Source organism: Cryptomeria japonica, chromosome 11 (genome assembly GCF_030272615.1).
Source record: "Cryptomeria japonica chromosome 11, Sugi_1.0, whole genome shotgun sequence".
Lineage (NCBI taxonomy): Eukaryota > Viridiplantae > Streptophyta > Pinopsida > Cupressales > Cupressaceae > Cryptomeria > Cryptomeria japonica.
The window spans coordinates 55,127,838-55,152,558 of record NC_081415.1 but is presented as its reverse complement, the minus strand read 5'-3'; the positions used below and the strand labels follow the sequence as shown (position 1 = coordinate 55,152,558).

The 24,721-nt window shown below is 36.3% G+C and overlaps 1 protein-coding gene across 1 annotated transcript; it reads right to left on the bottom strand.

The window, feature by feature from the left end:
• Positions 1-3,286: 3,286 nt before the first annotated feature.
• LOC131051340 (putative UPF0481 protein At3g02645) lies at positions 3,287-4,015 on the bottom strand. Its single transcript, XM_057985805.2, has one exon. The coding sequence runs from the start codon at positions 4,013-4,015 to the stop codon at positions 3,287-3,289; it is 729 nt and encodes a 242-aa protein (XP_057841788.2).
• Between the last annotated feature and the right edge of the window lie 20,706 nt (positions 4,016-24,721).

Sequence of the window (24,721 nt, the reverse complement as noted above, 5' to 3'; positions counted from 1 at the left end):
GTTGTATAAAAAAAAATATTAAAAAAAACCAAAGGTAATTGTTACACCTAAATAATAATGACTATTGAGAGCTATCTTATCCTAATACTAATTTGTCTACTTCTTAATTCTCTAAATTTCAACATCAAAATACAAAATAAAAACACTGATTTTTTTTAATCATTTGTAATTGTTGAGTATACTTGTGCCAACCAAAAATATCATTAGATTATTAATATAATTAAGTTAAAATTTAGATTTACAAAATATATTTCCATAATATTACATTAACAGAAAGTTAAGATCTTCAAACACTATACAGTTAAATCCTCATAGCAATATCATAATTTGACTTGGCACAAAAATATCATTAGATTATTAATATAATCAAATTCAAATTTAGATTTACAAAATATATTTCCATAATATATCATTCACTGAAAGTTAAGATCCTCAAACACTACACAGATGAATCGTGATAGCAATATCATAATTTAACTTGCTATAAAAATTATCTCCTACTTTATCACATCAGAAATATAATTCATGATAACAAGAATACTTCTAGATACAACTGTTTTCCATCTATTGGCTGCTCCCAAACAATTCCCAACCATATCTAAGAAACGCAACAGTTTCTCCAAAACATTGTTGACACCGATCCAGAAGATGGCATTGAATTATTCTTCTGGAATGCTGAGATCATCTAATAGATCTCAAAGGTTTCCAATTTTCTTCCACTGAGATTTTTTGAGTTTTGGATATTCGGAAAAAACCCCTGCATCTTCAAATTTTAGTCTTTTCCTTGAGCAGCCATACACTGTTTTCTATTTCACCAATGAAAAACAACCATTTTCCTTTTTGGCAGGGATAGAAGGCTGCATTATATTCTTATGGATGTTGTGCTAAATAAACTGCAGCAGATTTTCCTACAAATCCGACTTGTTTCATGAGAGGCAACCGATGTAAAGGAAGAGTTTTGATTAGTGGGTGAGTGCTCTGGGAAGCGGTCATGGTTCCTCCATAGTGACATATTCTGGTTCTAATCGGTCTAAGGTCGAGTTCAAGAATGGTGATGGTTTTGATTAAGGTAAACGTTTAGATTAAGGGGCTCTATAATGAATGGTGCATAAGGCACAACACTTGTTGAAGGTTTTGCAAATGGGGTTGCAAGCTAAGTTGGTTTAACCTTGGAGGGAACTCCGTGGTTAAGTGCGTTTGAGCTGGAGTAGTATTGGGATGGGTGACCTCCTGAGAAGTCCCAGTGCTTCACCCCTATGAGCATCACCTAAAAATACCTCCTACTTATCTAAGGTAAAAGTTTTTAATCAGAATAACCGAAAATGGATTTTGAAAAAATCCCAAAACCTTAGAAGAGATTGTTGGTTTGGAGGTGGAGTGGACATGGACTAGTCTAGGCAGCTTCAGATGTACAGGGAGATGTGAGGTTTCACAACTATGGTTCAAATCCTTCTTGAAAAGTTAAAATAGGGGAAGAGCACCAGTAGTTGAGCACCCTAACTTCGCCCTTCTCAAAATCTTACATGGAAATTTCAAATCTCTCCCAATTTTTTATAGTAGCTTACTTGGCAAGTCCCCTGCTTATAACTAAGCTTTCAGCACCACATCATCAAGTATGGTGCCACATCAGCATGCTTTTTGCCAAGGTGTCCAAAACAGCCCAAAAAAAAAGTGAGACCAATAGGCGTGCAAAAGAGGCCCCAATAGTTGTGCAGCTGATATGGCATCATCTGATTGGTTAAATTTTACAATATTAGTACATTTCCTAACAACTATTGGTACATTTCCTAACAAAAATTGATATTTTATGTTTCAAACAATAAGTTTTATTTGTTCAATTTTTGGAACAAAAGGTATCAACAACCCTCACAACAATTGATACATGCTCAACTACTAGTGCTCTTCACCTAATTTACCTTTATTATTCCAGAACCTAACTTTAGATTCCTCGTGTTCAATCCTTTAAGATTGTCACACGGCAGTAAAAATTCTACTATTATAAAGTGTGATTCAAAATGTTAAACAAATCAGACATAGTTATTTTACTATTGATAATCTGTTTTGACATGGACGCCACTGTCGTAAAAGATGAAGTTTGTGTGAAGCCGAGCTTTTGACATTCATCACTGTTCTGAGAAACTCGCAATCTCAATTCCTGCAAAACAACTTAAGTACAGAATCCCAATAAATTGCGCCGGAAGCACAAATATGTCTTATTGCTTGTCACTTGTGGGCGCTTAGATAATCTAACAAAGCAGTCTCTTTTATCAAACCAAATTATATAAAATATCCGAATTAATGAACAGGAATAAAAAAAACAGATGAATCTACAGTCTCAAGAATAATAGTTTGGGACAGACAGAAACCCATATGCGTTCAATGTACAGCTTGAAACAATGTATCACATGATTTTGAAGTCCTAATCACACAACCAAATTAATTTTTATATATATTTGAATCTGGTTCATGGTTTTTATCACTCGATTAGCTAGGCCTTGCACTCACAAGCGGGAATATATCACAGAAAGTAGGAATTGAAGCCACAAATATGGAATACTGTAAAGAGAATTTTTGCTCACTTGCGTCCACCATTTTGTTGAAGTTGAAGGTATGAGAATAATGTCTGCAAGAAATTCATCAGGAGCATGAATGCTCCCACCACTGATACAACTTGCCATGGCTTGGAAAAATGCTCTTGTGCAAACTCAGCAAATAAAACTCTAAACCCGCTTCTGTAATAACTACTTACATCCTTGATTGTATCGTCAATAGGATCATATGAGCTCCTCCAGATTGATCTGCTTGATCTGCTGATGTCATTCCACAGAATGCTTATCTCTTTATCACTTGAACTACTATGGAGGATACCTTTCTTCTTCAGAAGTGCAACATCATCAGGAGTGTCGACCAATCTGCCCATCAAGTCTGCATAGCAAGTAAACAATCTATTTTTCCACTCCATGAATGCTTCCAGTGCCATCATATTCCTCAAGAAAACATCTGTTCTGTAATCCATCTCTATACAAGGGAGGAACAATGTAGAGCTGACTCTATCAAACCTTATCTCTCCGGATGCCCATGTGAAAGGAGAGAATTTCACCCCTTTACTCTGTAATTCTGTTGCTGTAGGGAGATTTATGCCAGCTTTGTGATTTGATTTTAAAAACAAAAGCCCCCTAAATCTTGATGTGATCTGATGAAGAAACTGAGAAGCGGTACTCCTTGGTACAATACGACCATCTTCAATGGATATAGTAGTGTGAGCAGGATATGTCTTCGGCACTGTCTAATTATAAAGGCATTCCAGTATATGTCTTCCATCAAGCAAATCATTGTAGCATTCTCGTGTAGAAAATCGATAAGGATCTCCAACATCCTTGAAAGGGGAGAACTTTTTACAGGCGCTTGAAATTGTCATGTTAAGCCTGTTTAAAGCTTCACTTTCAGAACCAATCTGCCATTCCAAAACTTTTTTCAAAATGAAAAGTGGTATTTGGTTCTCCAGCTTAAATATATCAGCGTGAAGTGGGAAATACAAAGGGTTCTTACTTTCTGAATGAAAATAAGGGTTATTCTGTCGAAATCTAGGGTTTCCATATGGGTCAGAACATTCAAAAAACTCCAGAATAAACACAGCATCTCGAGCCATCATCCATCCTAATACTTCATCTCCACACTCAATTTGATTATTAAAGCTGTTCCTTATCTCCTCTCCAAGGCTAATTAGATATTTAACCAAATCCTCAAAAGTCCCTCGTTTTGCCTTTTTCTCAAATTGGATGGTAAGATTAGTTTTATCTCTTTCATAGACACGCAGATCAAGCTTAAGATGGTGGTAAGGTCCAAAAGAAACTACCCGTGGCACATAGGCTTCTGGCCTTTCAGAACGCAGGGACTCTGGTATGGTGAAGATGCATGGATGCACATGAGATACTATGCCTTGTTCTTCTCCATGCCTATGTGCGTTTTTTACTTGTTCCAGCCATTGAGAAGCCGCTTCTTTAGGAACTGCCATCTTTTCTATCAGCAAAACTCATCAAAACTTGAGATAAGGAAGTGGGGATGTGATCCAGCAAGTCGTTAAGGTCTCAGATTTTTTCAACACTTCTATTTTCTGGACGAATCTGGAGACATGAATCACTTGGGTCTATACAAATTACATTTGCTTCCCTATTCGTATGTTTTGGAACGTTTGAAGTGTTTTCCCATCAAGTTTTCTAGGAATTTCCACATACTTTTGGAATACCTCTACCGAGTTCCCATGGGTATCTTCACGTTCAATTCACACTTAGAAAAGACCAAGTGTTTGGAAAAATGAAAAAACCTCTTACCAGTTATTGCAAAAAGATGTCAATTTGCTATAAGCACTATAAAATAGCATAAAATGTTGTGATTTAGCAGTAGTGCTAAAATTATAACAAATTTTGCATTGCTACAATAGATGTCGGATAACATTAAATAATTAACCAAAAGAACCATCATAATTGAAATAATTTATTGCTCAAAGGTTGGTTTGAAGAAGGCTAGGGTGTAGATTTGAAGACTCTTTCAAAGACCAAAGTGAGGCCAAGTCACATAATATGATAGGAATGTTGCTATTCATACTTAATATCTATTTCATTTTGGGAAATGGCTATTCAGAAAATTAATTGAATTTAATCATAATATTATTATGTCACTTTTTGTGAATGATATATGAAGAATTACCCATGTATGGTAAACCTTCCACTATTGTCATGGGTGTTGTCATTGAAAAGAGTGGGAGTGAGATATATAGAGTATATTTCTTTCCTTGATTTGATTGGTGATAGGAATGAAATGATACAAGTCAATCAATTTATAAAAAGACTCGCTGGTTCATAGCTCCAATCAAAAGCGTTAATAGCTTCGACCCTTTACCAATAAAAAATAAACTCAACAAAATTTATAATTTAAAAATTAAACAAGTGGATAAAAGTAGTTTAAAATTGAATAGATACAACTAAACTAGCGTGTAAATAAAAACTTCAAATTTTATAATAATGATATCGCTATAGTTGACCCTCCTTAATTATGCTTCATCTTTCATTAGAATAGTTTTTTCTCAATAAATTCCAAAATATGAGAGGAGTATCACATGGGTATACACATGGCCTTTCCAAATGGACTAAATGCTTAGCATTCTCAATTTTCACAAACTCTTTGTTTTCACTCAATTGCCTATACATACAAGTAAATTAATGTTAAACTATTGAAGATTAAGAAATTATAATTTCAAGAAGTTAAATTTTTTAGAAAAAAATCGTGGTCTTGAGAATAATTACTATAGAAGGTATTTTTTCATATCATTGCATGAGGTTTATGAAAACTTAGATTTGAATTTTTACTATTGAGATGATTATATATCTTATAATTGAATTTCCAAATTTTATCGATAATTCTTTTATTTGAAATTATATTTTGTATGAAATCATATTAATAAATTAACATAAATTTATTATAAATCAAGAGTTATTAATTTCTTTAGTTCTATTATATAATTTCATCTTTTTAAAATGAAATCCCAATAAAATCTTAAAGAAATATATTAATTTATAAAATCTAAATCAATAATATTTTTTTAATACATTTTAAAAAGATCTTACTCTCTTATTTGATTGGCAACTTTAAGATTGAAAACCTCATCTTTATTGCCCCACAAGAGGACAATAGTCACATTATAAAAGAAACAAATTATTGTATACAATGAGGTGTTCACGGTTTTAAATGTTTTATAGGCTATGGTCAATAACAATAATAGATGTTAACTCCAAATATTTAGTTAGGGTTACAATCTCCAAAAATATAAACACATTTCAACTTCTAATCTATATGTGATAGGATGTAGCAACTATGACTCTTGATATGTAAAGATAAGGTCAATAAATCTCAATCACATCTTTTATACATATTTAATGACTTCTAAATCATACTCAATTTTATCATTTACTAGGCACTTATTGTAAGGGGTTGTTGTCTGAAGTGTGGGGATCACAAGGAGGCCGGTGGTCTTTTGGAGTGTAAATCTCTATCCGATTCTCATAAGGTGGAAGTTGTGGTCGAAGCCCATCAGATGGTGCCAAACTAAAGTGGTGTGGGAATTGGACGAAAAACTTATATGGGGGAAGCAGAGTAGCCCACCCATTTATGAGAGAACATTTCTAAAAAGTCTTTTACTTCCTCCAGGCGAAGGTTCATGGTGGAGAAATCCAAGGAGGACCAAAACAACATTCCAACAAACAAAGGTGTTCAGAGTGATTGTAGAGTAGTGGTGTGAGTAGAAGTAGTAGAGTAACATTGGGACTTGGAGTCCTCAATTAGGGAGGGGGTCTGGGTCTTGTACTGGATAAGTCATCGTCGGCTCATGAGACTCTGTGGTTCACTAACTTGAGTTCCAAAGGAGACAGGGTCTTTGCGGATTTGGAGTCCACGTGCAAAGATACAAACAAGGGCAAGGTGCAATGTGATTAGTATTAGTGTTTCAAGAGTAGGCATGAATCCAAGGGCAAGAACTTGTAATCGGCTGCTTTGGGAAGTACTCGGGGTAGTGACCAATAAAATAATTGGAATTGATTGTAGACCGGGCTAGGGGGCATTTCTTCATATCAATAAAGCTATCTATTTGCCCCAATATTGTGTTCATTGTGTGCGGATATTTTCATTGTGCAAAGTTGTGCAAGTGTGTGTGTGTGTGGGTTCTAGAGCTTGGGAGTGCTAACAGGCATAGTCTGAGATCGTGGAAGTGCTTGGATCCCACAGACAAGTACCAAAAAGATCGTCAATTTTGCGTGAGACAATCTGGCCCTGTGAAAGTTGGTATCAGAGTACAAGGTTTTGATAACCCTAAGCTAGCACACTAAGTGAGTTCATTTTTTTAGCAATCATGTCGAGGGTTAGCAAGGATCCTGACAGGGAGTCAGAAGGAGATCAGGGCTCACCCCATGGTCACGTTACTAAAAGGAATGCAACCTTGAGGACGAAGGATAGGCTTAATGACCTAGATAACTGCTTGGAGTCTTTGGAAGACGCGGTTCTATTGAAGCGCATGGATACGGCTGAAGGACGGTTGGACTTAGCTAAAGGAGATATCAAGGATCTCTAGGTCATGTATGGTCAGGAACAACAAGAGTGGTTAAGGCTCGAAAATGAGTTGAAGAAGGCACTCTCTAAGATCGAATTTGTCAATAGTTGTGTCACTTAGGTAGGGATTATCAAGGGGCCAAGGGCGTCACCACCAAAGAAGTATGATGGTGATCGGGATGACAAGATAATGGAGAATTTCTTCTTTGACATGGGAAAGTACCTAAAATCCATGAAGGGATTGACAGACAAAGAAAAGGTGGAAACGGCCTCAGGATTCCTCACTAGAGTAGCCAAGCTTTAATGGAGGGCCAGACTTTAGGATTTGGAAGTTGGTAGGCCAATATTCAAGGTAGACACATGAAAAGAGTTGTAGGATGCACTCAAGGAACAATTCAAGATAGAGAATACAAATTGGACATCCTTAAAGTAACCTTCAAACCTGAAGCAGACAATGGGAGATTATAGATTACATCAAAGCTTTCCAAGCTTTATTGTTGGAACATCTGAACATGGAACCAAAATACAAGCTATTTCACTTCTTGAGAGGTCTCGCACCATGGGCTTAGAATGAGCTCCAAAAGCTGAAGGTTCCTATTGTCGAAGAGGTCGTTTTAGTCATGGATCAGCTCGTTGACTACAAGGAGCTGCCGAAAGCACAAGGCACAACATGTGGATCCAACCCCTTGAAGAAGGACAAGATACAGTTCCAACCCAAGGATGAAGGAAAGTCTAAGGGGAAGGGGGAAGATGCTTCAAGTAGTAAGCAGTGTGGGACAGGAAAGTCCTCAAGTAGTTAGGGTCCGAGTAAATGTTCAAAAGACACTGAGTCTAAGAATGATAGGAGAGGGGGTGGGTTCTTCATTTGTAGTGACTCAGATCACTGGTGAGAGACTATCCATAGTGACAAAGGTTGAATTATACATAGCTGGGAGTAGAACAGGATGGGCAGATTGCAACAATGGGTGTGATCCAACATTTGGGTGCATTCAATTCCTCAAAGAAGCCTAGGGCCACTACTACCGAAACTAAGAACCGAAACAAGTTATGTTATGTGGAAGATCAAATTAATGGGAAGTACATAGTGGCCATGGTGGATTCAGGGGCCACACACAACTTTATCTCAGCCGGAAGGGAACAAGATCTGGGGTTGAAGGTGCAGGCGGATGCATGCTCTTTCAAGGCAGTGAATTCCCCATTTAAGAAGATACATGGTATAGTCTAGACCATACCACTGAAAGTTGGACCATGGTAGGGTCGCATGAATCTGATAGTGATTGAGATAGATGATTTTGAGTTGATTTTGGGTCAGGAGTTCTTGAAGATTGGCAAGGTTGTAGTGATTCCTAACCTAGATTCGTAGGTGTTTTTGGATCTAAAGCAAATATGCATGATGAAGATGATAAAGAGGCGACAATCTAGGAAGGCTCCAATGGTTTTAACATTGGGAATGAAAAAGGCGGCTAAGAAGCATAACAAGGAAGAGATGTTTCTAGCAGTGTTACTTGGTGGTTAGGATGAATTGGAAGGACTGCAGGAGACACCCTTCCTGCCTAAAGTAGAGGAAGTCAAATTTTGGAGTTTGAGGACACAATGCCGGTCAAGCTACCTGCTCAACTCCCAATAAGAAGAGTTGTAGATCACAAGATAGAATTGGTACCAGGTGCAAAGCCACTCGCATAGGCTCTGTACAAGTTGTCTGGTCCAGCGATGGTTGAACTGAAGAAGCAGTTAGAGGAGCTTCTTGAGGCAGGTTACATCAGGCCATCACGTTCTTAGGGCGTCTGTGTTGTTTTAGAAGAAGGATGGAACATTGATGTTATGTATTGACATCAAGGCCCTAAACAAGTTAACCATTAAGAACAAGTATCTCCTACCTCTTATTGCTAATTGTTTTGACCGCTTGTCTAGGGCGAGGTTCTTCAACAAACTTGATCTTAAGAAAGGCTACTATCAAGTAAGGATTGTAGTGGGAGATGAAGAGAAGGCTGCATGTGTAACTAGGTATGGGTCATACGAGTTCATGGTGATGTCATTCGGGCTATGCAATGCACCAGCAATATTTTTCACACTCATGAACAATGTTTCTGACCTCTGTTGGATAAGTCTATGGTGATGTATTTGGATGATATACTGGTTTATAACAAGAACATGAAGGAGCACAAGCAACACTTGGCAGAGGTATTTCAGTTGCTTTGGGAGCACCGACTCTTTGTCAAGAAGGAGAAATGTTCATTTTCTCAGGAAGAGGTACACTTCTTGGGGGCATATCATTGGCAAAGAAATTATTTGTCCATATCTAGAGAAGCTGAGAGCAATTCGGGATTGGGAACCCTTGCAGAATGTAATTGAAGTGAGGTCATTTCTTGGTCTAGTGAATTAATATAGAAGGTTTATTGAAGGGTTTTCCTTGAGTGTGTTGTGCCCTTGACAGAACCTCTAAAGAAGGACCAAAAGTGGAAGTGGTCATACAACCTTTGAGACATTCAAAGGAGAAACTCACATCTGCACTTAAGCTGGCATTGCTTGATTTCACAAGGTCATTTGAGGTTCAAAGTGATGCTTCAAACTTTGTAGTTCGAGGGGTGTTGATGTAGGATGAACATCTAGTGGCTTATGAGTCAAGAAATTTGCAAGACAAGGAGAAGAATTACCCTGCCCATGAGAAGGAAATGACCGGGATTGTTCATTGTCTTCAAACTTGGAGACACTATCTCTTGGGGATGCAGTTTGTAATGAAGATGGACAATGTTTCCTTAACTTATTTCAATACTCAGGCGAAGCTGACTCCAAAGCAAGATAGGTGGAAAGATTTCTTAGCAGATTTTGATTTTGAGATCCTCTATAACCTAGGAAAGAAGAATATTGTAGTGGATGCTCTAAGTGGGAAGGGATAGTTAGCTTCTATTGAAGGGGACTAGGAGGCATGGCCTAGGGCTAGCCGAGTGGAACTATCTAGCAAGGTGTTGGAGTCTATCAAGGGGGGTTATGTGATGGATCTTCAAGTAGCAGATCTGTACAAGTAGGGTAAGGAGGCTAAGACTTGGAAGTCAGTATTAGGGATGGATTGTTTCTATTCACCTAGGATCAAGTTCACCTCCCTAAGTGGAAGACAGTAGGCTAGAAAATCAAAGACAAGAAACGGATGTAAGGCAAGAAGATCTGATAGCCAGGCTAGGAGAAGTAACCATTAATCCAAAAGAAGCAGAATATGAGAGAAGAAAAGAAATGGCAAAGAAAATAGAAGAAGCAACCCACAATCTATGTGAACAAATTTGTAGATTACAAGCTAGCAGTGAAACTGACTCACAAGAGTGGGAATTTGATACATATTTTGAAATATCTTCTAAAGAATCTAGTGATACAAAATATGTATATATTGATTTAGTCCATGCGTATGTGGGCCAAATGTCAGAATATAAGCCACTTGAATGGGAATCACAAAATAACGATTCTAACTTCACTGAGAACAATCAAAGGGTGAGCGGGAGAATGTATCCTGAGGAGAGTGATATCCTTAACTCGACTAAAATAACAAAAAAAATGACAATTATGTCATGACCATTGAAGTATTTAAAATTAACCAATCAGACGATCCTTTACCCTTAATACACCCAGAACTTATTGACTGGGACATCATCCGAATCAGTAAAGTTGACACCTTCCCAAATGACCTTGCTATTGCGGTATATCTCAATGTCATTGAACCCGTAACACCCAAAAGAGCTTTCACCGGTGAATCTAATAACACATCTTCTAGTCAAGGGGGTGCCAAATCTTCCAGTCGCAAAAATGAAATTAAAGAATTAAAAAGAGGGTCTAATGTTGAAAACCATTTTATGGCAACATTAGATCAATCAAAAGATAAAATAAAGGGTGTATCTAAGGGTGAAAACCTCCTTGAGGCACCCGAACATGGAATATTTGACACCATCCTAAACATTTTCAAGAGAGATCAACTATCCTGATTGAACCTTTAGAAGCAGTCAACATTGGTACTCTAGAGAATCCTAAGATTCTTCATCCTACAACATCTTCATTAGAACAAGAGAGAAAAGACTACAATGACTTCTTCGAGAGAAGGCAAATCAATTTTGCTTGGTCATACGCAGATATGCCAGGACTAGATCCATACCTCATCATGCATCACCTCAATGTCGCTCCAGGAGCTAAGCCATTGAAGAAAAAACTAAGGAAGATGCACCCTCATATTGCTCTTCTGGTCAAAGCAGAGTTGAAGAAAATGTTGGATGTAGAATTCATAAGACCAGCCGCATATCCAGATTGGGTGTCAAATATTGTACCTGTATCAAAACCGGATAAGAGTATCAAAGTGTGCATAGACTTCAGGGACCTGAACAAGGCATGCCCAAAAGATGATTTTCCACTACCAAGCATTGATGTCATTGTAGATCTTACAGCAGGACATAAAATGTTCTCTTTAATGGATGGTTTCTCAGGGTACAACCAAATAAAGATAGCCCCTCAAGATCAAGAGAAAACAACATTCACATGCCCTTGGGGTACTTTCTGTTGGAATGTCATGCCTTTTGGACTCAAGAATGTCAGGGCTACTTATCAGAGAGCTATGACCACCATTTTTCATGATATGATGCATACCTGCATAGAAGATTATGTGGATGATATACTAGCAAAATCACACGCTAGAGAAGGACACCTGGAAATTCTAGACAAAATATTTGATAGGTTAGAAAAATACAAGTTAAGATTGAATCCAAAGAAGTGTTCTTTCGGGGTCACATAAGGAAAGCTTTTGGGATATATCATATCTGCTCGAGGAATATAAGTTGATCCAGCAAAGGTAAAAGCTATAATGGAAATGGAATCACCGAAGAACATCAGTCAGATGCATTCTCTACAAGGGAGATTGCAGTCAATAGAAGGTTCATACCAAAATTGGTTGATCATTGTCATTCATTCACTCACTTATTGCACAAGAATGTCCCATTAAGATGGAATGACAAATGTGAGGAGTCCTTCACTCACATCAAGGAATATTTGGTAACTCCACCAGTACTAGCATCACCGATTGAAGGAAAACCATTGTTTCTTTACATATCAGCTACAAAAGTATCACTAGGAGCTCTCCTGGCGCAACACAACAATGAAGGAATAGAATGAGAAATCTACTATATCAACAAAACTCTAGTGGGATATGAGTTGAACTACACAACCATGGAGAAAACATGCTTAGCAGTAGTGTTCGCAACCCAAAAGTTATGACATTATATGCTCACACATTCAGTGAAGCTGATTGCTAAGATCAATCCTCTAAAATATCTGCTAAGCAAGGCAACACTAATAGGTCGACTAGCTAAATGGATCATGGTGTTGAGTGAATTTGACATTGAGTATGATGATTGAAAAACTATAAAAGGACAAGTAATTACTGATCAACTAGTTGAAGCGCCCCTGTGCGATTATACACCATTACACATTGAATTTCCTAATGCAAATGTTCTCACTATTAGCAAGAAGACTTGGGAATTGTATTTTGATGGATCTTACACAGCATGGATCAGGTGCAGGAATCCTATTCATAACACCTCAGGGCCACACTATTCCTAAATCATACAGGCTGAACTTCCCATGTACAAATAATATTGCAAAGTATGAAGCACTAGTCATTGGTCTCAAGATGGCCATTAAATGAAATATCATAGAGTTGCACATCTATGGTGATTCACAACTAGTTATCAACCAGATAAATGATGAGTACCAAACCAAAGATGATAAACTAATTCCCTATAAGAAACTAGTTGACGATTTCAAGAAGTATTTTGTTGAGATCACGTTTGATCATATCCCAAGGAATGAAAATAAAGCAGCAGATGCCATGGAAACGATAGCATCTCTTTTACAAAATCAAGAGAATCAAGAGCGTTATGAATTCCTAGTGGAAGAAATATTTTATCAAGCCCATGATTCCCCTGACACACAAATCATCTGCAATATATCTGGAACTGATTCCTGACGATATGGCCCAACATATCTTTACTTGAAAGATAATATCCTTCCTCCAGACCTCTCACAAAACTAAAACTGAAACTTTATCTATCAATCCACTCGTTATACCATTATCATTGATACCCTTTACAGACAAGGTCTAGATAACACTCTCCTCATGTCCCTCGAATGTGACAAATCTGAAAAAGCCTTAAACAAAGTCCATGAAGATATTTGTGGCACACATTCAAGTGGTCTTACGCTGGCAAAGAAACTCATATGCTTGGGTTATTATTGGCCCACTATGGAAATAGATTCCTTCACATATGCTAAGAAATGTAAACAATGTCAGATTCACAACAATCTGATACATGCACCAGCATAAGAGATACATCCTTTGGCAGGATCATGGTCATTTTCTCAATGGGGCCTAGACCTGGTAGGAAAGATTCACCCTTCATCTTCAAATGGACACAAGCTCATCCTGGCTGTCACATAATACTTTACTAAATGGATTGAAGCAGTGCCTTTAACAATAGTGACAAGAAAACAAATATCTTCTTTTATCCTCAACTATATCATTTGTTGCTACGACATTCCCATCTCCATTATCACTAATAATGGAAGACCCTTTAAGAATCAAGATGTGCAAGAACTATGTGAGCAATTCCAAATCCAACATAGATTCTCAACACCTTACTATCCTCAAGGGAATGGTCAAGATGAGGCATCCAACAAAACAATCTTGAAAATTTTGAAGAAGACAATCAATAAAGCTGGTAAGGATTGGCATGTTCAGTTGAATCCCGCTCTATAGGATTATTGCACTAGCATCCATACACCCACTAAGGAAACTCCATATTGCCTTGTGTATGGGTCAGAAGCAATCTTACCAATTGAAGTAGAGATATCTTCTCTATGGGTGTCACTAAAGGGACTTATTCCAGATGAGTAGCAGAGAGTATCTAGGTTACAAGAACTAGAGTTGCTACAAGAGCATCGCCAAAATGCTTCTAATCACTTAAAAGCATAGCAGCAAAGGATGGCAAGAAGCTACAATCATCAAGTCAAGCCAAGAGTATTTCAGTGGGGATATCTTGTCTTAAAATAAAATACATGTAACCAACAAGATCGAGAGAAAAAGGAAAAATTAGAACTAAATTGGTTAGGTCCTTTTGTCGTGGTTGTTGCATATGGATGCGGAGCCTACAAATTGTCAATGCTAGAACGCGAGTGGTTTGAAGAACCTATCAACACAATGCACTTGAAAAAGTTTTGTCTAAAAGCAAAAAATCCAAAAATAGTGAAAAAGCAAAAAATCCAAAAACAGTGAAAAAGCAGAAAATCCAAAAAAATTAAAATAAAATAAATATAAAAATAAAAATAAAATCAAGAAAAAGTGTAATAAAAATAAGTAGTGAAAACCTGGACACATGCGTTACTTGTCGGCTAGCTCTTCCATCTATTAGTTCATGCATCCTCCTGCTTACATTCGTTTTCATCAACATTGTTCATATCCATAATAAAGCCTTTTGTACATACGTAGGCCTCGTAGGTGATTTCTCACCATGGTTTGGATCATTGTATATACCATAATAAAGTTTGTTTCTAGACTAGGGGCAAAATCCTGAACCTAGCTAGGGGCAAAATTTCGTTGAGCTTAATCAAATAGGTAGAACAATAGTTAGGCAACACTTGTCAAGCGCGAACTAAGACACATCTAACATTGAACACAAGATCAAATTATCAACCATCAAGTATCAAACTAAAAACATAGCAAACATGTATCAATGGATGATATATTTTGACTAATGGTTTTAACACTTTATCAACAATGGTTCAACTTTTATATCTTGACTTTCACTATCATAATTCCTAAGTGACTCAAGGATGTCTTTGACTAGAGGAACAAGGAAGGGACATGATATTTTCTTGTCTATTGTTTGTAAATTAACCGTTAATATGTGCAAGTTTGTCTCAGGACATTATCATCAAAGTATCATTGAGGAAATTTTGAATTTGCATATAGAAATGGTTAATGCTGCCTGTTTTACACAAGCAACACTCAGATCATCTTGGTTCAATTATACCTTGATGCTTGTGCTAACTTGCAATATCAAAACCCAAGAAACTAGTGCTCAGGTCATCATGGTTCAATTATACCATCGATGTTTGCATTCACTTCCCACATTTGAAAGGCTCAATGATGGCAAAAAGCAATGACAAATGACCGGTCCAATCACAACATTGAATTTTATTCGCATTTGCATATTTAAAGTAGATGGCACTTTATTTTGCATGGGATCACAAGAGCTCATCTTTTTCAAGGCCAAAAGCTTCAACATGGTGTTATCTCTCTTATTAAGTGATTGAGTATATTGGACATTAACAAAAATAATCAATTCATCCATCCTACATGATAAGTGAGTTCATTTCATCACATATAAGCATTGCATAATAAGACATCATTCATATAGATCATCCAATAATTCATTCATTTAGTTAGATCATTGCATTGCATCCATCTCATATTCATATGCATAGATAAAATCATAAAAACATCATTAAAATAGAAAGCATTTGCATTCATCATAAGCATATGTGCATCATCATACATCATCGCATATCCATACATTAGAATCAATAGACATCTTCATAAATAAACTCATACACTACATCATCATAGAGAAACTATAGCATACATCATGTAAAGAGTTGCATAGCATAATCATATAACAAGTAAAATGCATCTGTAATCTCATAAATCATATAGAGCAAATAGAATCGACTGCACATCATATCATTAGAAATAATCAAGGTCCAATGTGCAATGATATCACAAAAATATCAAAGATGCATCGCAAAAATATATCACAGGAATCATCAATGTCTCATCAATGGTGTATACAAAATTGGATCAATGATCAATCTCTCATATCAATGTCAACCAGAATGATGAGCAGAACTCTCTCCAGATGTTGTCGGCCTAATCGAATCTCATGCTACTCCCTGAATGCACCAGCATCAGCACATCTAAATCTTCCTCCAATGGGATATCAACAAAATGCCAGTTATTTATCCAATCAATAAGTTTGATCAATTGATCTGCTATCCTATCCGCTCACTAGAGATTTCCATCAATCTCTTTGAGCACTCATCTAGTCTATGATGCTCATTCATCATGAGGTCGCGCATCTAGTCTATCTAATCTTGAGTTTACATCATTGACTCTCATCAATAATGAAGTCAATCAAAACCATCCTATCAGATCATCAAATCTTTGAGTTTATATCATTGACCCTCATCGATCATGAGGTCAATCAAACTCTATCAATCATCAAATCAAGAAAAACATCAAAGTAATGAGAGAACAAACATTTTCATCAACCAAAGTTGCAGGAATCAAATAAATTTTATCAGGAAATCAATTTCACACAAATCCAAATAATTCAATCATCAATTCTCTCAATTGATCTCCCGAGGGGGCATCCTCATATCGCAAATTGTCAATTAGCGTCTGGGGCATCATATTGAATCATGTCCGCATCAAATCAAAATTTATCGTATCAAAATCATATCCGCATCAAATTGAGAAAATTTTCTTTGAACCAATGCATCGTCACTGTAGACACCTAAAAATGTCTCATTGATCATGTACTAATTATTCCTCTAATTAGTTAAATAATTCTTTAATTATTTAATTAATTTAATTAACTATTTCTTATAATTTCATATTTCCTCATCATCTTACTAATTATTCTATTTTCTATTTCTATCATCATTTAATCATTTTAACCATTTTCTAAATATTAATTAAATATTTATTATTTAATTAATTCTAATTAATTCCCCAATTTAAATAATCTTTATTATTTAAATAAATTAATTCTCAATTTCTATCTCTAATCATCTAATCATTCAACCTTTTTCTAAATATTAATTAAATATTTATTATTTAATTAATTGTGATTTTATCCTTTAAATTAAATAATCTTTATTATTTAATTAAATTCAATTTCTAAATAATTAAATAGTTTCTTTAAATTATTTAATTAACTAATTAATTCTTCCATTTCCAAATCCCCAAATTCTAATTTCATTTAATTTCTTATTTCTTCTAATTTCTTCCAAATTCAATTACATGTGCATGATTTCAAAAACCAAATTGAAAATCAAAGTCAAGTTCTAAATATATTCAAATACTAAATTCAATTAAATTCAATTATTTGAATAAATCTCATGCAAAGATTAAATTGAAAATCTAAGTGCAAGCACATGCTAAATTAATTAATTCAATCAATTAATTAATTAAATCATTTATCTCTTCAACTTATATTTCCATCTTTTAGTTAGCTTTTTTCTAAATTAAGCTTTCTTTGTCATCTTCTTAATTTCCTCCAATCATTCTTTTTCTTCCTTCAGTCAGCTTTTTCTCAATTAGTTAACTCAATTAATCTATTCAATCTATTGAGTTTCACTCCTACAATTAGCAGTTCAACTATCAGTTTTCATGTGAGCTCACCTGAGTTCCACCTCTTGATCAATCTGTTTCACCTTTCAATCAATCCTCTCCAAAAATCTATAAATTGAGCATCCAATCTCCATTTTCAATAATCACGAACTTCAAATCTTTGTGTCACTTGCAGGTTACCAGCGCAATATCTGAGAGCCATCATACCACAGAGAAGAGAAGAGCAATGGAAGCAATATGCAATCTTGGAATCGGGAGTTTCATTGAATTATTATAATTCTTATTTCTTGATATTGCATTATTTCATTATCTTGTTTGTTAGAATCTTTGATTAGATAGGGATTCGTGATTTCCCTTTATTTCTAATTGATTATTATTATGATTAAGATGAATTTTACATGCATACATTTTGGTGAACCCAACGTGAACTAACAGCAATTTAACCTTTTCTATGTTCTGTGTGATTTTTGCAGATTGTACGGATTTTTTATCTTTTTTACAAGTTGCACGAATTTTGAGAATAGATTCTTCATCACGCAATCGATCTTACATCGTCACACAATCGCATAGACAACATTATGCATTCGACCCTTCGGGGTCACGTATTCATTTTGACAGGGTCACGCAATCGCTTTGTCCAGATCGCGCAATCACCCTTTCCGGATCATGCATTCGTAGGAAGCATTGTTGTCTGATTTTTTCTTCCGTCTGTTATCTTATTTGTTTAATTTTGTCTAAAATTGGGTTAATCTGAGATCAAATTGCTTTTATTTCATGATTTGATTATAACAGTTTATGGCAAGAAAAGTTCAGTTCAGGATTTCAGGTGCAAGAAGGACGAAACAACAAAGAAGAGAAGCCAAACGCTATCAAAAGGTTCTCCAGGCAGAAAAATTGATACAGGATTCAGAAGAGCAACTGGCCTTAGATAGATATAATAACTTAGTTCTTTCTTATACAGTTAAATATGATCTAATCAATATTGAATGGATGATGAGAGATTTGGCTAGGGCTTCACAATTGGTTTTGCAGGTTCCTAATCGGGTTTAATTTTCTTTTATTTTTTTTAGTTTTTAACTTTTATTGTTGTATGTCTGTCAGTCACGCAATCGACTTGTTAGTGCTACGCAATCAATCGGATATCATCACGCATTCGGTATGTCAGAATTATGCATTCGCTCTATCAGGTTCATGCATTCGCTCTGTCAGGTTCATGCATTCGCTCTGTCAGGTTCATGCATTCGCTCTGTAAGTATCACGCAATCGAACAGGTATTGTTACGAATTCATTTCTGTTAAATTTGGAGATTCTATTTTTTGTTGTTTGGACTTTACTACTAATCTTTTGTTTACAACCTATGGTGGATTTGCAAAGAGGATTAGATTGGTATTTTTTGCATGCATCACCTCACACTCCATTTTTTTTGGTGCTTAAAATCAACAACAATTAAAATGGACATGCATGGAAAATCTCACACTTCGTTGTTGGTGCTTAAAATGAACATGGGCTAAAATTGACATGCATGTATCTCACACTTGGTTGTTGGTGCTTAAAATCAACAAATGGTTAAAATAGACATGCATGTCAATTTTAAAATAGACATGTATGCCTTCATATTTCGATTTGGTGTTTAAAATAGACATGCACATGTGTATCTAACACCTAAATTTGGGCCATAAAATGAACGTGAATCAGGCTGCATTAGATTAAATCATTTTTCTTTTTCTTAAGGTAAAGAATTTTATTGTGATTGGGGTGGACCTACTGTTGCATTAACTAACTTTCCACCTGCCTTCGGGGTCTTAGGAGAAAGGAAGGAGGTGACAACGACATCTAAATTTTATTTTATTCTACGTAGTGAGGGGTATCTTTGACTGGGGATTTCATCACCCCACAGAGGTACTTTGAATTGGGATGCGTTGGGGATATCATCTCTCCCAACATACTCTCGAGCAGGTTTTTTGAGCCGCTATATAAATATACTGGTCAGGCGGCTAGAGTGTTGAGTGAATTTGACGTATGGGGGGGCCTTCCCTGCATGGATAAGCTCAACTAAAGTCTTAAGTGGCTTGCTCTGAGAATCCGTTGTTGGATCAGGACCCCTCGAAACCTAATACTAAGAACCAATTTAGTTGCCAAAAATCCTACATTCAGTGATTCTGGGAGTGTGGATCGTACCCCATAGATACCCTTCATGTACCTTACATTATGAGATAGAAATCCCTCGGTGATAAGATCTTTGGATCTTCGGGGTAAGAGAGACTGGCATGCCCGAGAAGTGTGTGTCATGGAGTGGAGCCAGTGCTGCCAGACTCTCTATATGTTTGTCTTGTCTCGGTATTTTGTTGTGGGGGCCTCATTGAATGGTGTCCACTATCCAGCCTAAGAATGTATTCCGTGCTTTTTTTTGTATCATTGTGCCAGACCAGTATTGAGTCAGTCCCTGGGGCTATTTCAGGCCCTATCCCACGTATCTCTGAATTTTCTGAGATTGTATGAAAATTGAGTCAGTTAGCTATACATACCTACCAGCAATTGTTCTCAGATTTGGAAAACTACAAAACATTGTCCCACACAAGAAGTTACAGAAAACAAAGTCCATTTTGAAACCACAAACTCAAAAGTTTAACATACTTGTGACCCTAGGAAGTCCTAAATCTTTGCATAGTCCCACTTATGTCCACATTATCGTCCTAAGTCCTTGCATGGTCCCCACCTACGTCCTCATTATCGTCCTAAGTCCTTGCATAGTCCCCACTTATGTCCTGATTATCATCCTAAGTCCTTGCATAGTCCCCACTTACATCCTCATTATCATCCTAAGTCCTTGCATAGGTCTTCATTTACGTCCTCATTATCATCCATAGTCCTTGCATAGTCCTTATATAGTCTTCATTATCATCCTCATATACGTCCTTGTCTAGACCTCATATACGTTTGTCTTAGTTCATCATCATTTGCATAATCATCCTAGAAATTCATACCACAAATGTCCAAAACACAATCAGAGGATCAGTCAAACTCAACCTCAACTCAAACAAGTTGGTCAAGTTCAATCAAACATTGTCACATTCAGAGAAATGGAGAAAATATCTTACATTTTGTGATCCTAGGTCCAAACCAAACAAGCAAATATCATGGATTCTAATTATACATTTCATAGGGAAGGTGGAGGATTCATCCCTTCCATTCCTATTCCATCGCCATTCATAGAAATATTAGCTCAACAAATCAAAACTTTGCAACAACAAGTGACAAACATGGCTAGTCTCGACAACCATAGGGGCTGGTTAGAAAACATGATGAGAGAAGTGATGGCCATGAGGGAATCAGTATCAAACCAACATTCTTATTCTTGTGAGACCATTCAAACATGCCAACCTTCATTCTTCAACAAAATTGTTCCTACCTCAGTTCAACCAACATTAGAGTCATGTAAACCTTCTTTTTCTTTCAACCCACTACATCAATCATACCAATCACATCAACCCAACATTCAAAGTACCTCTTTCAACCAAAATCAAACCCCATTCAACCAAATTCCAAATCAAAATTCATATCAACCCAACATTCAAACCTCATTCAACCAAAATCAAACCCATTTCAACCAAAGTCCAAATCAAAATTCACACCAACCCAACATTCAAACCTCTTTTAATAAAAATCAAACCCCTTTCAACCAAAGTCCAAATCAAAATTCATTTAACCAAAATCAAACAACTTTCACCCAAAATCAAACATCTTTCACCCAAAATCAAATCCCTTTCAACCAAAGTCCAAATCAAAATTCACACCAACCCAACATTCAAACCTCTTTCAAGAAAAATCAAACCCCTTTCAACCAAAGTCCAAATCAAAATTCATTTAACCAAAATCAAACAACTTTCACCCAAAATCATACTCCTTTCAACCAAAATCAAATCCCTTTCAAACAAATCCCAAATCAACCATATCTATCCACCATTTCATCATCCCCTAAAGTCACGCAAGACCAATCCATGCCATCTCTATCTAATAACACAACCTCCCAATCGTTATTCATCATACAAATCCAATCTAATTCAAGTCATGATTCAGAGGATCTCATTCAAAATCCTTCTTCATTAGGCCAATATGTTGAAACATTCCAAGAATCTCCCATGAATTTCCAAACTCCTTCCCCCTGTCAAGAGAATCATCCAAAATCAGAAGAAATGAGTCCTGAAACAAATAAAGATCAAGAACAACCACTTTCATCTTACCCAATTTTTTATCAAGATCCCACCGACCAAGAGTCTTATGATGATCCCCTTACTCTTTTCTATTCCATTCATAATCAAACCCTTCCATCTCAAGAACAAAGTGTCCTTTCAAGTCCCATCCAACACCCACCTCCTAAACAAGATCAAGACATCCCTTCTATCCTTCCTAATAATCCCTTTCCAAGACAAGATCAAAGCATACCTTTACCTTCATGTCCTAAACAAGAGCCCATTGTTTCTCCAAATCTTGATCAAGATCCCTCCATCCCTTCATCTCCATGTCATAATCCTTCATGTCCTTCACAATATTCCCTCTTAAACAAACTTGCCATTTTCTCCTCATGATCCCAATCCCTCTACACAAGTTATTCATGAACCCCTTATTAATGAAATCACCAATCCAGATCATACTACATAGAACAACTTGTCAAAAATTGTTTCATCATCTTGCTCAAGCACAATCGTAACACCAGTTAATGAGATCAACACCTGGTTGACTCCATCATCCTCTTCAAGTGCATCAATAAAAACAGGCATAACACCCGCTCATGTCATAACTTCAGAACTAGAATCAATTTACCTCATACACCCACACTTGATAGACTGGGGGCAAGAGAACCTGCCACGATTGGATTTCTTTGAAAATGATAAGGCTATACCTGAATTTATGGGTTCTAGAGCTAGATTTCCCTCTGATGATCCACAAAATCCAAAAAATAAGAAAATCAACATTGGAGATGTTGAACATATACTTATATCCTATTGAAAAACACATCTTTATCTGACTCTTTAAACAAAGGCCAATGAACTACCTACACAAATATTATACCTAAAGGTTGGGTTAGTTTAGGCTTTACTTTCTGCATTGCTTATCATTTTATTCAAAGCACTGCATTGCATACAGTTTCTTTCCAAGTACCATCATTTTTAGAAGTCACATTTGCAAAATTTTCTGCGCAACATGAATAAGATAAGGCAACTGTTCAAGTTTATCATTCGTTTGCATTTAAGAGAAGCAAGTCTCATCTCCTTTCTTAGATATTCGGACATGAAGTCTTTGAGATCCTAAAGTCATTCATTTTCAACATTACCCAGTGACGACGCTTTACTTATGGTTGGGTGGCGATTTCACTATTTGAGACTTGTTAACCCAAAATCTATCAATTGCTATATCTCAAACACAATAAATCTCTAATTCATTCTAGACACCTAGTTGATCATATAACTAGCAAAAAATCTAAAATTCTGCTTCAGCGCCACTGTAATTGTCACACCCAAGTAGGTTTCATTACTTACAAGTCAAGGCAAGAAAATAAAAGGAAAAAAAGCTATGCCAAATATCCATCTCTAGGCAAAAGAGCAATGATATATAACTGAAATATCACACATACAAATGCGATAAAAAATCTTGACTATGGGAATATACAAGTAACTCCATCAAGGCTATGAATGCCTACTGGCAATGGAGCAATATTTGAGAAATTACAGTCTATAACCTCGTCGGAGCTCTCAAGGCTTGCTGGCAGCGAGTCTCTATTCGGGATGCTTTTGAAGATAGGATAATCCATGTAGCTAGTCATATAGGACGCTAAGGATCTTTAGTGAACACAAGAGCAGGAATTAACTCATCTGCACACACATGGGCAAAAGAAGATCAAAGTTTCAAGAACCAATGGGGAAGTTTTCCGCGTCTCCATTTGTAAATCCTAGTCACTAAGTGTGTTGAGATAAATGTTCCAAGGGACCTTAGGGATCGATTGACCGCTTATGAAATGTTTTGCACCCCCATTTCAATTGATGTATTACAAATGCTAAAACAAACACAGTCAACCTTGTTCGAATAGGAAATGCATCTTCATCCTGCATATTGAATTCACGTAGGTCATGTCAAAAATTCATTTGTCTCTGTAGACACCCAAAATTGTCATGTCTAATTAAATAAATATTTTATTTATTTAATTATCTAAGCCTAATTCTTCTATTAATTAAATAAATTTTTATTTATTTAATTAATTCATTTATCCTCTTCTAGCCTTATTTCTCATTTAAATAAATACATTTATTTATTTAAATTATCCCTTTCCTATATTAAATAAATATTTTATTTATTTAATTGCCCTACTTCTTCTATTAATTAAATAAATCTTTATTTATTTAATTAATTCATTATCTTTTTCTACACATGACACATGTCATTCATCTCTTAATTCCTACACCACCTACCTCTTTCATTATTTTGGTATTTCTTATACCTACCCTCTAATCCTAGCCATTGACTCACTCACGATCGACACTGATGAGGAGAGTGCCATTGACGACCTCGATGACTACCTTGACATACCTGAATATAACCACATCTTCACTATTAGCCTTGCGGACTCTAAAAACACTAAAGACCTTCCCCTCGTTCACCCCCAACTCATTGACTGGGATCAGGATGGACCACCACAGTTTGATACATTTCAAAATGACGAAGCTATTGTTGATTATCTTGGCATTCGTGATGATCTTCCTCTTGGAGACCATAAAGCAGGATATGCCATAGAGCTAAATAACATGGCATACTTTGGTGAGGGTGTCGGGCCTTCTAGTCGCAAAAATGTGAAAATAAAGACAAAACAAGGGTCTTATGGCGAAAACCACACTGTGGCGCTCTCTGACTCTAAAAAAGTAAAAAGAAAGGACGTATCTGAGGGTGAAAACCTCTCTGAGACGCCCGAAGATGGAAGGCTTGACATTCTCTCAGCATCATACGAGGAAAAATCATCCATGTTGGTAGAGGAGACTATAAAGACAAACATTGGTACAGCAGAGGTTCCACACAACATATTTTTGGCTCAATCATTGACAGAGGCCGAGAAAGCAAGGTTCATAAGCTTCTTTAAGGAACGACAAGTCAACTTCGCATGGTCTTATGCTGATATGCCTGGACTAGACCCCGACT

What these genes read in the sequence shown, in the direction of transcription:
- LOC131051340 (XM_057985805.2), bottom strand. Translation starts at nt 4,015, where the DNA reads ATGGCAGTTCCTAAAGAAGCGGCTTCTCAATGGCTGGAACAAGTAAAA.